The following is a 14064-nucleotide window of genomic DNA, read 5'->3' as shown; positions in this document are numbered from 1 at the left end:
CTAACGAGATTAGTCTAGCTATGTGGGCGTTAAAACCCTGTGTACGCGGATGCGAGGATAAGTACTTCCTTTTTCTAACCAGAGTCTCATGTAGGGTGAGCTGGACTGGAGAGCTGGAGATCGTGGAACTTTCGGGTGTGCCGGTGTACATGGCAGACTGAGAGACGGTTGGAGACGGTATTGTTTCCGCCGGTGCCCTAGATGCAATATTTCCTCCTACAAAACTGGTGGTTCCCTGACCCTGACTGCTTTTGGCTGGCAAAGAAACCTGCACAGATACTGCCGGTGGTGCGGAAAATGGTGGCCTTACAGTGACGGAAGGGATGTTGCGTTGCTGACTAGCTTCATTGGCCGAGGGTGCTACAACCTTAAGGGACGTTTGGTAGTTAGTCCAGGCTTGAAAATGCATGGTGGTTAAGTGTCTATGCATGCAACTAGTATTTAGACTTTTCAGATTCTGACCTCTGCTTAAGCTAGTTGAACATTTTTGACAGATGACTTTGCGCTGATCAGTTGGATGTTGTTTAAAAAAATGCCAGACTGCACTCTTCCTAGACTCGGATCCCTTTTCAGGGATTGCAGACTGAGCTTTAACCGGATGGCCACGCTGTCCTCCAACAGGTTTTGGCTTTGACACGCGTTTTGGTCCAGATACGGGCCCGGCAGATGGAACCTGTTGCGATGTTGATGCCTGCTGCGGCCCCTCCTCCACCTCCGCTTCTGAACTACTGCCGCCTGCACCCTGTTCCCCCAATGGCTGCCAATCGGGGTCAATAACTGGGTCATCTATTACCTCCTCTTCGAGCTCGTGTGCAACTTCGTCTGTGTCACTGTGTCGGTCGGTGGTATAGCGTTCGTGGCGGGGCAACATAGTCTCATCAGGGTCTGATTGTGGATCTGTACCCTGAGAGGGCAATGTGGTGGTCTGAGTCAAAGGAGCAGCATAGTACTCTGGCTGTGGCTGTGCATCAGTGCACTCCATGTCAGAATATACTTGTAATGGGCATGGCCTGTTAAATGTTTCACTTTCTAAGCCAGGGACGGTATGTGTAAAGAGCTCCATGGAGTGACCCGTTGTGTCGCCTGCTGCATCCTTCTCTCTTGTTGTAGTTTTTGCTGAGGAGGACAAGGAAGCGACTTGTCCCTGACCGTGAACATCCACAAGCGACGCGCTGCTTTTACATTTACCAGTTTCGGAAGAGGAGGCAAAAGAGCTAGAGGCTGAGTCTGCAATGTAAGCCAAAACTTGCTGTTGCTGCTCCGCCTTTAAAAGCGGTTTTCCTACTCCCAGAAAAGAGAGCGTTCGAGGCCTTGTGTAGCCTGACGACGAAACTGGCTCCACAGCTCCAGACTTAGGTGGAATATTTTTATCCCCATGACCACCTGATGCTCCACTACCACTACCATCATTACCAGCTGACAATGAACGCCCACGACGACCTCTTGCACCAGACTTCCTCATTGTTTTAAAATCTTAACCAAAGTAACTTTATTTGTTGCTGTCAAACAACTTACACGGTGAGCTATAACTTCAGTATGATTTCAATATCCCTTAACAGGTTGGTGAGACCACAAGGAAAATCAGGCACAATGTTACACACTCTGTTTTCTGTGGCACAAAATCACAGAGATGACACACACGCAGGACTGTCACTCAAGCACTAATGTCAATATTAATCTCCCACCTAATTTATTTTTTTTTTTTTTCAGGGAGACTTTAGAAACCAAATAATATTAAAAAAACCAAAAAAATAAATAGCCTTTCTATGGCCCACTGAATGAGAGAGAGAGGTGGCACACCCAGGAGTCAAGACTGGCACACAAGCTGAAAGGGCAATATTACTCTCCCACTGTTTTTTTAAGTTTTTTTTTTTTTATTTTCAGGGAGACTTTAGAAACCAAATAATATTAAAAAAACCAAAAAAATAAATAGCCTTTCTATGGCCCACTGAATGAGAGAGAGAGGTGGCACACCCAGGAGTCAAGACTGGCACACAAGCTGAAAGGGCAATATTACTCTCCCACTGTTTTTTTATTTTTTATTTTTTTTCAGGGAGACTTTAGAAACCAAATAATAAGAAAAAAAATAAATAAATAAATAGGCTTTCTATAGCCCACTGAATGAGAGATAGCACACACAGCAGTGGCACACAAGCCCTGACTGAGGCCAATATTTTTCTACCACTGATTGATGTAGTGTTTTTGTGTTGAGGTAGATTTTAGAACACAAATCAAGGAAAAAAAAAAATGCTTTCTATGGCCCACTGAATGAGAGAGGTGGCACACCCAGGAGTCAAGACTGGCACACAAGCTGAAAGGGCAATATTACTCTCCCACTGTTTTTTTATGTATTTTTTGTTTTTTAAGGGAGACTTTAGAAACCCAATAATATTTTAAAAAAAAAATAAATAGGCTTTCTATGGCCCACTGAATGAGAGAGGTGGCACACCCAGGAGTCAAGACTGGCACACAAGCTGAAAGGGCAATATTACTCTCCCACTGTTTTTTTATGTTTTTTTTTTTTCAGGGAGACTTTAGAAACCAAATAATATTAAAAAAACCAAAAAAATAAATAGGCTTTCTATGGCCCACTGAATGAGAGAGAGGTGGCACACCCAGGAGTCAAGACTGGCACACAAGCTGAAAGGGCAATATTACTCTCCCACTGTTTTTTTATTATTTTTTTTTTTTCAGGAAGACTTTAGAAACCAAATAATAAGAAAAAAAATAAATAAATAAATAGGCTTTCTATAGCCCACTGAATGAGAGATAGCACACACAGCAGTGGCACACAAGCCCTGACTGAGGCCAATATTTTTCTACCACTGATTGATGTAGTGTTTTTGTGTTGAGGTAGAATTTAGAACACAAATCACGGAAAAAATAAATAGGCTTTCTATGGCCCACTCAGTGAGAGATGGCACACACAGGGATGGCACTGTAGCAGAAATGCCAATCTTAATCTCCCACAAAAAAAAAAAAAACAGGGACTGTCCTACAATTACTATCTCCCTGCAGTAATCTAAGCCAGGTATGGCAGGCAGCAATAGGAGTGGACTGATGCACAAATTAAATAAAAAGTGTGGACAAACAAAAAAGATAGCTGTGCAGAAAGGAACAAGAGGATATGTGCTTTGAAAAAAGCAGTTGGTTTCCACAGTGGCGTACACACAGCAATACAGCTATCACGGAGCCTTCTAGGGCAGCCCAATGAGCTACAGCGCTGAGGAAAAAAAAAAAAAAAAATAGCTTCCACTGTTCCTGCACACCGAAGGTGGTGTTGGACAGTGGAAATCGCTACAGCACAAGCGGTTTGGTGGTTAGTGGACCCTGCCTAACGCTCTCCCTGCTTCTGACGAAGCGGCAGCAACCTCTCCCTAAGCTCAGATCAGCAGCAGTAAGATGGCGGTCGGCGGGAACGCCCCTTTATAGCCCCTGTGACGCCGCAGACAGCAAGCCAATCACTGCAATGCCCTTCTCTAAGATGGTGGGGACCAGGATCTATGTCATCACGCTGCCCACACTCTGCGTTCACCTTCATTGGCTGAGAAATGGCGCTTTTCGCGTCATTGAAACGCGACTTTGGCGCGAAAGTCGCGTACCGCATGGCCGACAAGCACAGGGGTCGGATCGGGTTTCATGAGACGCCGACTTAGCCAAAAGTCGGCGACTTTTGAAAATGATCGACCCGTTTCGCTCAACCCTAGTCACGGCCCCTCTGTCTGTCACGGAATCCAAGTCACTGATTTGTCTCGCCAGATGCCTGTCATGGCTGCCGCGACCAATCAGCGACGGCCACAGTCCAATTAGTCCCTCCCTACTCCCCTGCAGTCAGTGCCCGGCGCCCGCTCCATACTCCCCGCAGTCACGGCTCACACAGGGTTAATGCCAGCGGTAACGAACCGCATTATGTCGCGGGTAACTCACTCCGTTACCGCTGCTATTAACCCTGTGTGACCAAGTTTTTACTATTGAGGTTGCCTATGCAGCCTCAATAGTAAAAACATCTAATGTTAAAAATAATTTTAAAAAAATAAAAAATCATTATATACTCACCTTCTGCCGCCTTTCCCGCTCCTCGCGACTCTCCGGTGACCGCTCCATGCAAGCGGCAGGTTCCGGTGCTAAGGATGGTGTGCGACAAGGACCTGCCATGATGTCACGGTCATGTGACCGCGACGTCATCACAGGTTCTGCGTGCCTGCGCGAGAAGGACCTGCCATGACATCACGGTCATGTGACCACGACATCATCACACCCTGGGACCAGAAGCTGCTGCCTGCACCGCACACAGGCGACAGAACTACAAGGGTACCCTTGGAAGGTGAGCATATGTTTATTTTTTATTTTTTAACCTGTGACATACGTGGCTGGGCAATATACTACGTGACTGGCCAATATACTGCGTGGCTCTGTGCTGTATACTATGTCGCTGTGCAATATACTACGTGGCTCTGTGCTGTATACTACGTAACTGGGCAATATACTACGTGGCTGGTCAATATACTACATGGGCTGTGCAATATACTACGTGGACATGCATATTCTAGAATACCCGATGCGTTAGAATAGGGCCACCATCTATTTATATATTAAAGATTTTTCTGTATTTTCATGATTATGAAAATTGAAAATTCACACTGAAGGCATCAAAACTAAGAATTAAAGTGTGAAACAACTGAAAATATGTCTTATATTCTAGGTTCTTCAAAGTAGCCACCTTTTGCTTTGCTGACTGCTTTGCACACTCTTGATGAGCTTTAAGAGGTAGTCACCGGCAATGGTTTTCACTTCACAGGTGTGCCATGTCAGGTTTAATAAGTGGGATTTCTTGCCTTATAAATGGGGTTGGGACCACCAGTTGTGTTGTGCAGAAGTCTGGTGGATACACAGCTGATAGTCCTACTGAATAGACTGTTAGAATTTGTATTATGGCAAGAAGAAAGCAGCTAAGTAAAGAAAAACGAGTGGCCATCATTACTTTAAGAAATGAAGACGGAAAAGCTGCACCGAAACACAGAGTTGGACCAATAAGAAAGTGACAGGGAATAGTTATCACAAAATTAATTTTTATTGGTAGCAATAGTGACAAGCATAAAAATATATATGTTAAAAAATGTATATATTATAATTATATAGTACAATACAAAACTGTGCACAAATTAAGCCGCATATAATAAGGCAAGCCAATTTATATCAAAGATAAAGGGCAATCTATAGCCTATATTATCCAGGGACAATGGATAAAAATATATATGTGCAGGCAAACAACCAAATATAATACTATCACAAAAACAGTGTATAAAATCCGTAAAAAATATATATAAGGTGTAAAAAAGTGCTATGTGCAAGAGCCAATTTCCACCACAAGGTGGTGTAATAGACCAAATCAAGAAAAACTGTGATAGGAGTATAAAAAGTGCTGTGTGCAATGACTGCTTACCATCACAAGGGGCATCTTGGTTCAAGGACCAAGTGAAAGTGCTCAGTGCTATATTAGTAAATATGACGAAGGACTGAGCATCCGAAACGCGCGTCGGGGTGCACACACTTAGCCGCTGGCAGCCTTGGAATCATTCCCTGATAATTTGTAAGTAATCTGGCATATTAACAACTGTTAAGAGGAGACTTTGTGCAGCAGGCCTTCATGGTAAAATAGCTGCTAGGAAACCACTGCTAAGGACAGGCAACAAGCAGAAGAGACTTGTTTGGGCTAAAGAACACAAGGAACGGACATTAAACCAGTGGAAATCAGTGCTTTGGTCTGATGAGTCCAAATTTGAGATCTTTGGTTCCAACCACTGTGTCTTTGTGCGATGCAGAAAAGGTGAACGGATGGACTCTACATACCTGGTTCCCACCGTGAAGCATGGGGGAGGAGGTGTGATGGTGTGGGGGTACTTTGCTGGTGACACTGTTGGGGATTTATTCAAAATTGAAAGCATACTGAACCAGCATGGCTACCACAGCATCTTGCAGCGGCATGCTATTCCATCCGGTTTGCGTATAGTTGGAGCATCATTTATGTTTCAACAGGACAATGACCCCAAACACACCTCCAGGATGTGTAAGGGCTATTTGACCAAGAAGGAGAGTGATGGGGTGCTACGCCAGATGACCTGGCCTCCAGAGTCACCAGACCTGAAGCAAATCGAGATGGTTTGGGGTGAGCTGGACCGCAGAGTGAAGGCAAAAGGGCCAACAAGTGCTAAGCATCTCTGGGAACTCCTTCAAGACTGTTGGAAGACCATTTCTGGTGACTACCTCTTGAAGCTCATCAAGAGAATGGCAATAGTGTGCAAAGCAGTCATCAAAGCAAAAGGTGGCTACTTTGAAGAACCTAGAATATAAGACATATTCTCAGTTGTTTCACACTTTTTTGTTAAGTATATAATTCCACACGTGTTAATTCATAGTTTTGATGCCCTTAGTGTGAATTTACAATTTTCAGAAAATATTTCAGAAAATACAGAAAAATCTTTAGATGAGAAAGTATGTCCAAACTTTTGGTCTGTACTAATATATATATATATATATATATATATATATATATATATATATATATATATATATATATACACAATTATAATTACAATTGAGCGAGGACATGTACAGACAATAAATTCAAACCAAGTTAAGACAATTTAAACAGTGACATTAGGGGAGAGGTCCCTGCTCGCAAGCTTACAATCATGTACAATTTTTCCACAATGACTCCTTACTTAGGCTTTTTCTTGCACCATACTTTGACCCCTTTGCATGACCTTTGGTGGATGATTTTGGGGTCATTAGATTGCCACAGCTTTTTTTCACAGCTTAAATTAAGTGATTTAGTCGAAACTTGGACCTCCCTAAACATTCTGTAGAACTTTTAGGCCTTGGACTAAAGGAAAAGAACCTGTTAGCTCCTGGTACCTGTTTTTCATTGTACAGAAGTGGAGAAAAGGAATTCCTTCCATACTTTTCTCAAGACGGTGCTCTGGTGTATTGCAGAGATGATTCTGGGCTCATGGAAAAATTTAACATTGAAGGTTCTCTTTGCTCCTTGGGCAGCAAGGAGGAAACACAAAATACCTATGCTTTTTGTGTGAATGGGACAGCCGAGATATGACTCATCACTGGATCAAATAAAGTTGTCCAACGAGAACATCTTTTCAACCTGAACTTAAGAACATAGTTGCGGAAAATGTATTTGCTCCCACTAACATTCTCCTGTCACTACTCCATATTAAGCTTGGACTGCAGCATTTTGTGAAATCTCTATTTAAAGAGAGACTTTTAAGTAGCCATGTACAAAGTTTTAGGGACTGTCAGAGGAAAAACTGAAGGAAAGCATTTTTGTGGGTATGAATATTCAAAAACTCATGAAGAGATAAATATGACAACACAACATGGTAAATATAACAACCTGATGTTAATTCATAAATATATATAGTGTAACTATACCATGTTACCAATAATAGGACTGTGAGCCTATCACCAACTATCATATAAAGAAAACGAAAAAACGATGATCAAAAGGCCATATTATCTTATAAAAAGCACAAAGTTTATTAAAGAGCTAAAAATACAGGCATATAACCATGGTGTACAAAAAAGGGGGGCACAAACACACCCACTACATACTAACACCCATAACAATGCATAGCCACGGGATTCATATGGCAAAAAGTAGATGACACATATGTAAATTATCAAGGCGTATCCAGGGATGGACACAAACAATGGAAGGGTACAAAAGACTGCTCAAATACTAATACCACCCTGGATAAAGCGCCCTAAGTATAACATATTATCCCTACACACCATATCCAGCTAAGCTGGAGAACACCATAATATATAATAATAAATATCCGGTAAAATTACCTATATAAAGTGCGGTGCAGGTATCACCAATACCCGTGGTGCCACGTGCGCCCCGACGCGCGTTTCGGTCTCCTTTTTCGGTCTTGAAAAAGGAGACCGAAACGCGCGTCGGGGCGCACGTGGCACCACGGGTATTGGTGATACCTGCACCGCACTTTATATAGGTAATTTTACCGGATATTTATTATTATATATTATGGTGTTCTCCAGCTTAGCTGGATATGGTGTGTAGGGATAATATGTTATACTTAGGGCGCTTTATCCAGGGTGGTATTAGTATTTGAGCAGTCTTTTGTACCCTTCCATTGTTTGTGTCCATCCCTGGATACGCCTTGATAATTTACATATGTGTCATCTACTTTTTGCCATATGAATCCCGTGGCTATGCATTGTTATGGGTGTTAGTATGTAGTGGGTGTGTTTGTGCCCCCCTTTTTTGTACACCATGGTTATATGCCTGTATTTTTAGCTCTTTAATAAACTTTGTGCTTTTTATAAGATAATATGGCCTTTTGATCATCGTTTTTTCGTTTTCTTTATAAAAACTCATGAAGGACAACGTGTTCGAAACAAAAATGAAAGATGTTGAAAAGGGCTTTGGATTCTTTAAAAGAAGTCATGAAGAAATTTCTAGGTAACAACAAAAAAGTTCCAAAATTTAACTCCACTGTGGAGAATGTGCAAAAACGTTTCAAAGCCTTGGGTTGTCTGATGAATTTGAAGTTGCATTTTTTACATTCCCATTTGGACTACCTTCCTGAAAATCTTGGTGCTGTTAGCGAGAAGTAAGGAGAACTATTAAATCAGGATATCAAGTAGATGGAACATGAACATAATGGGAAACTACTGCTGGACGCCACACAGAAAAGATCAGCAGGCCTTCTATAAAAGAAAAAGTATCAACAAAAGCTTAGAAGAGAAAAGGAAAAGGTGAATGAATTAATTTCCAATAAAGTTGCAGAAGAAATGTTCAATACATTTTTAGATATAATATTTTGTACATTTTTGGCTATAATAAAGATTTTTCTTGTTCATCTCGCTTGTATGCAATTATACACATGTTTTGTGCAAAATTCATACATGATGATAAAAATAGCGTTTTGTTTAAATCAAGGCATAAGAAAACCTAAGAATTAGTCATTGGATTTGAAACAATTTTCATAAACCCAAGGTTTGCTTACTTGTGCTATTGATACAAGATGTTTCACTTGACATGATAACGGTTTTATGTAAGCGTATACAATACCATTACTGTTACAGGAACCCAATGTCTGGGCACTCATGCCGAGTTTTAATGGATCAGTAATTAACAAGGGAGAGTTGCTAGAAATTGTAATCCATTTAAGTTATTTCAATAATATAAAACTAGTAAAAAAAAACAAACAATATACCTTTCCTGATTAAGGAACCGGGCTAGGATGTCACCAGCTTTTAAGTCTTCTGTTAGTTGTATCGCCATTGAAACCTTGGAAAATTGAGGTGCTTGTACTCGTATGAATCCCTGGGATTAGTCATTTTTGAATTAGAGAAAAAAAAAAAAGGAATAAAAGTCTGGATTTATTCATACAGCAGTAGATCACTTAAGACATAATGATTTCTGGGGACAAACAGCTGGTTGGATTTACCACATAACTTAAAAAGGACCGAAAACTATTTAAAACCAGTAATCTAAAAACATTTCACATTATGTATTCCAATTAAGCATTTGAAGTGGAAGAGCAAAGCTGGTATCGCTTAAAATGAAGTGTATCTTATGCAACGCAAGTGGTAATATGTGGGACAAGTTCAGCATGGTGACTCTTCCCATAGACTAGATCTAACAATGATCTCTAAAGACTGGCCCGGAGGGGGGTGGGGTGGAAAGACTAGCCCGGGGGGGGGGGGTGTAAAGACTGGCCCGGGGGGGTGGGGTGGAAAGACTGGCTCGGAGGGGGGGGTGGAAAGACTGGCCCAGAGCGGGTGGAAAGACTTGCCCGGAGGGGGTGGAAAGACTGGCCCGGGGGGGGGGGGGGGGAAATCGAAAGACTGGCCCGGAGGGGGGGTGGAAAGACTGGCCTGGGGGGGGACTAGCCCAGGGGGTTAGGCTCTCTGTATCTATATCATGCGGCTCTCAGATTCTATAGCAAAAACTTTTTGTGGCATTACCTTTAACAAGCACAGATTAATTATATACACTGGATACAAACAGTCTACACACCCCAGTTAAAATGCCAGGTTTTTCTCATTGTGTAATTTTTACAAGAAGAATCATCAGAACTTTTTCCAACTTTAATGTCACCTATAATCTGCTGTACAATTCAATTAAACAGAAAAAAAAAACTTTCCGGGAGGGAAAATGTAAAAAAAAAAAAAAAGCACTAAAATAATTTGGTTGCAGGAATATGCACACCCTTGAACTGCTACTTTGTTGAGGTACCCTTTGAATTTATGACAACATTTAGTTTTCTTGGGAAGCAGTCTATCAGTATGGCACATCTATAAATTGCAATCTTTCTCCACTCGGTCTTGCAGCTGACCTCCAAATCTGTCAGATTACCAAGATATCTCCTGTGCACAGCCATATTCAGGTCATCAACAGATTTTCAATTCTTTTCTGGTCTGGACCCGGTTTAGGTAATTCCAAAACTTGGATCTTGTTCTGGAAAAGCCATTCTTTTGTCAATTTGGAGGCATGCTTAGGGTCGTTTTTATGCTGAAATGTGACATTCTTCTTTATATTCAGCATTTTAGCAGAGGCCTGAAGGTTTTCTTAAAAAAATTGCTTATATATAGAATTGTTCCTAAGTCCCTGTACTTTGCCCAAGTTTCAGTTGCCAAAAAACAGCCTGAAAGCATAATGTTACCTATACTATGCTTCACTGTGGGTATAGTGTTCTTTTGAAAATGTGCAGAATTGGCTTTGTGCCAACCATACATTTTGGAATATGTATAGCCAAAATGTTCAACCTTGGTCTCATCACGCTAGAACACATTTCCCCACATGTTTTGGCAGGCATGATGCACATTTTTGAAAAACACAGTGGGCTTAAATATTTTTCTTTGTAAAAAAGGCTTTTATCTTGCAACTCTACCACTCAGACCGGACATAAGAATATGAGAGATTGTTGTCACATGCAGTACACAATCAGTAACTGCAAGTAATTCCTGCAGCTCCTTCAATGTTGCTGTAGGCCTCTTTGCAGTATCTCAGACTAATTTTATTACAGTCTTTTCATCAATTCTTGAGGGCTGGTGATTCCCAAGTAATGTTACTGTTTTGCTAAATTTAAGCATGTTCTCAATAAATTGTCAGTGTTTCATGGTATGTCTAATGCATTGGACATTTTAACCCTTCTCCTGACTGAACTTTCCACAATGATTTCCCTTTTTGTGCAACTTGTTTACGGTCCATGGCTTTTGCTGCACAATACAATTCAGACAATGTCAGGAAAATCCTACTAGAACAGTTAAACTTCATATGGAGTTAATCAGAATCACTATAAATGTTGGCAGCTGTGCACTGACTATTTAACATTAGTTTATATGTGATTGGCTAATTAATACAACCACATCCCCATTTGTAAGAAGGTGTTCACATTTATGCAACCACACTATTTGAGTTTGCTTATTTTCATTTCCACTCTCAAAATGATTTTAGTTTGTTTCTCAAAGGCTTGGTACAGATTACGTGTGACATTAAGCTGGGAAAAGTTCTGAAATGATTTTTATAGTGTGGTATTTTAACAGAAGTGTGCAGGTTTTTTATATTCCACTTTACAAGTCGATTGACACTCGTTTACAGGTTTGTGTACATATGCTGATGAATACTAATGGGAACAGCAGAATGATTAATTCAATCATTCTGTCCCCATCATCAAGTTATTAGCAGCTAATTCCCTGTGTACACGGTGTAATGCACTGCTGATAATATTTCTTAGGCAACACAAAAGATCCAATCGCCCAACAAACAAGTGTTTTGCATGTTTACAAGGGCTGATAATTGGGGACAAGAATTCTTACAAACATTCGTACACCAATTCTCTAAATGCATACATTATACAAAATAATGGACTACAAAGACCAGTAAAGCCAGCTCTGTCACTAATGCCCAAAAGGCAGACTAACATTCTTATGTTAGACTTGAGAGAGGTCTTCCAATATTTTAAAATTATAAAATTAACCTACAAACTGTGGTGAAAGGTAAACCAATCCGTATATTGATGAGTGGACATGTAGCTAGAGACATGGAAACCTGGATGACGCTACCGCAAATCGGGCATCGTGCATACCTTTGCTAGTATTATATAGTAGTTAAGAGATTAGAGGAAAGATCCGCAGGACTCCCTCCATCAGCGGAGTCAGTGATCCATCGGCCAGGTCAGTAAACTGTGACTGCTGGACAAGATCCCTGTGATTCTCCTTTCCTCCTAGCATCCCCTGTTCTTCTTTTGATTAGCTGAGCTGGTGCGGTCATCTTGCAGCGTGATGCATATGTAGGAGTTGTGAAGCTGATGGTCTGCTCCCTGACACTCTAGGGGTTTAAATGTATTTTACATTCATACATGTGGTCAAGGGTAACAACCAGTGGGGATATAGTTCAGGAAATGACAGTTCAGTGCAGGGCAGTACAGTGAAGTGACAGCAGCAGTCTCACGTATCGCGCTGCTAGGGACAACATGGGCCTAATATTCGGGGCAGGGGATTGCTAAAAATACCCTTTCATGTGATTTCGTCTACCAGCCTGGGGAACCTTGAGATGGACGTCGAGGTCCTTGGGAGCACTGAATCCGTGAAGCTACAGGGAAAGCTGAGGGAGACTGGGACTCAGATTCCATGAGGCAGAAGGTGTTGAAATCTGGGTGCACTGCTAGTGGTGGTGAAGACTTCCTAGTGCTAGTGAAGATAGAAGAGGGACACTCTACCTATACCGAGAACTAGGGCTGAAGTTGTGTCCGGTACCCATGTGAAAGAGAACAACCCATTGGGCCTTATCCTATATGCCTATTTATAAAGACCCCTAACTGTCCAGTAAAAGTTTGATTGTTTATTTAAAACCTGTGTCCTCCGGATTGATTGATGCCAAGGTTCCAGAAGAGAAAAAAAAAAAACGGGGCCAATGGAGTCCTGCAGATCAGAAGTAAGGGTGAAACACCCCACAAACAGAAGCACACCGGGACAGGGACTCGTGTTGTCTGTAGAATGCCAGAGCAAGTGGGATCAGCAACTCACCCACGACTACTTTGTTTGGGCACTTTGCACATTCATGATGTCACGCCTGTCTGCCTAATCAAAAGAAGAGCCTGTGAGGTAAGGAGATTCTCAGGCTTCACATTCAGCAGTCACAGATAACGGACCTGGCTGATGGACCAGAGTTCTGCAAATTGACTCATCTTTAGTAGCCGGTATTCACTACCTAGTATTTGCTTACAACTATTTGATTTGGTTTTATACCTTATAGAAGCCCTCTTTATTCTACAATTTGATGTACTAGACACTTATGCAACATCGAATGTACATGATCCAATTATTATATTTATAGTTACTCATTCACTTGCAGTTTACTAAGTTATTTCATATACAGTACATATCACTTTCGAGATTGAGTGCTCTCTCTACTACTTTGTAGCTTTTTTTTAGAACAGTAATGTTGTTATTCTATGGAATGGTAGCATGTAGAACCTTTTTCCTTAGCGCATGAATTGACATGATCATGATCTTCAAGAGCAGATAGAAAGAAGAGGGCCCCTGTGCAAAATCAATAGCTCATCATGATCCACAATTCCACCTGCTTTAGAAGTGGAAGTGGACTCTTTACCTCTTGGGTCCTTCTGCGGCTGCACAGGTTACACCAATGGTATTTCTGCCCCCGCTTATTTCCATTTTATAAGTATATTATTGTGCTTTTTATTTATCTTTGTAATTATAAATAAAGCTGAACCTTTTAATTACTGTTTGAGTACAGTCAATTTGAAGGTTTTCACAAAATTAAAATTGTTGGAGGGATACATTAGAATCTATTACATAGAACAAAGAGTATCTTCTCTTAAAATAAGTAACCCAAATTTGAATTTCCCATTTCAGAGATTTTAAAGTGCAGTATATTTCTGGGTTTAAGGCCCTGCATCGAAATTAATTCTCCCACCGTTCCAATAAGTAATCAGACAGTTACAGTAATAGCAATTATCTTCCAAAATAAAGAGCCTATAGCGAAGGCCAATG

The 14064-nt window shown here is 41.2% G+C and overlaps 1 protein-coding gene across 2 annotated transcripts in view; it reads right to left on the bottom strand.

The window, feature by feature from the left end:
* ARHGAP18 (Rho GTPase activating protein 18) overlaps positions 1-14064 on the bottom strand; it is a 245685-nt gene that overhangs the window by 22749 nt on the left and 208872 nt on the right. For both annotated transcript variants that reach the window (XM_077289384.1, XM_077289383.1), the window contains exon 13: positions 9258-9367. In XM_077289384.1, the coding sequence (XP_077145499.1) occupies positions 9258-9367 (110 nt within the window). The remainder of the gene's footprint in view (positions 1-9257; positions 9368-14064) is intronic.

Source organism: Ranitomeya variabilis, chromosome 2 (assembly GCF_051348905.1).
Source record: "Ranitomeya variabilis isolate aRanVar5 chromosome 2, aRanVar5.hap1, whole genome shotgun sequence".
Classification (NCBI taxonomy): Eukaryota; Metazoa; Chordata; class Amphibia; order Anura; family Dendrobatidae; genus Ranitomeya; species Ranitomeya variabilis.
This window is presented reverse-complemented; position numbering and strand designations above follow the sequence as displayed.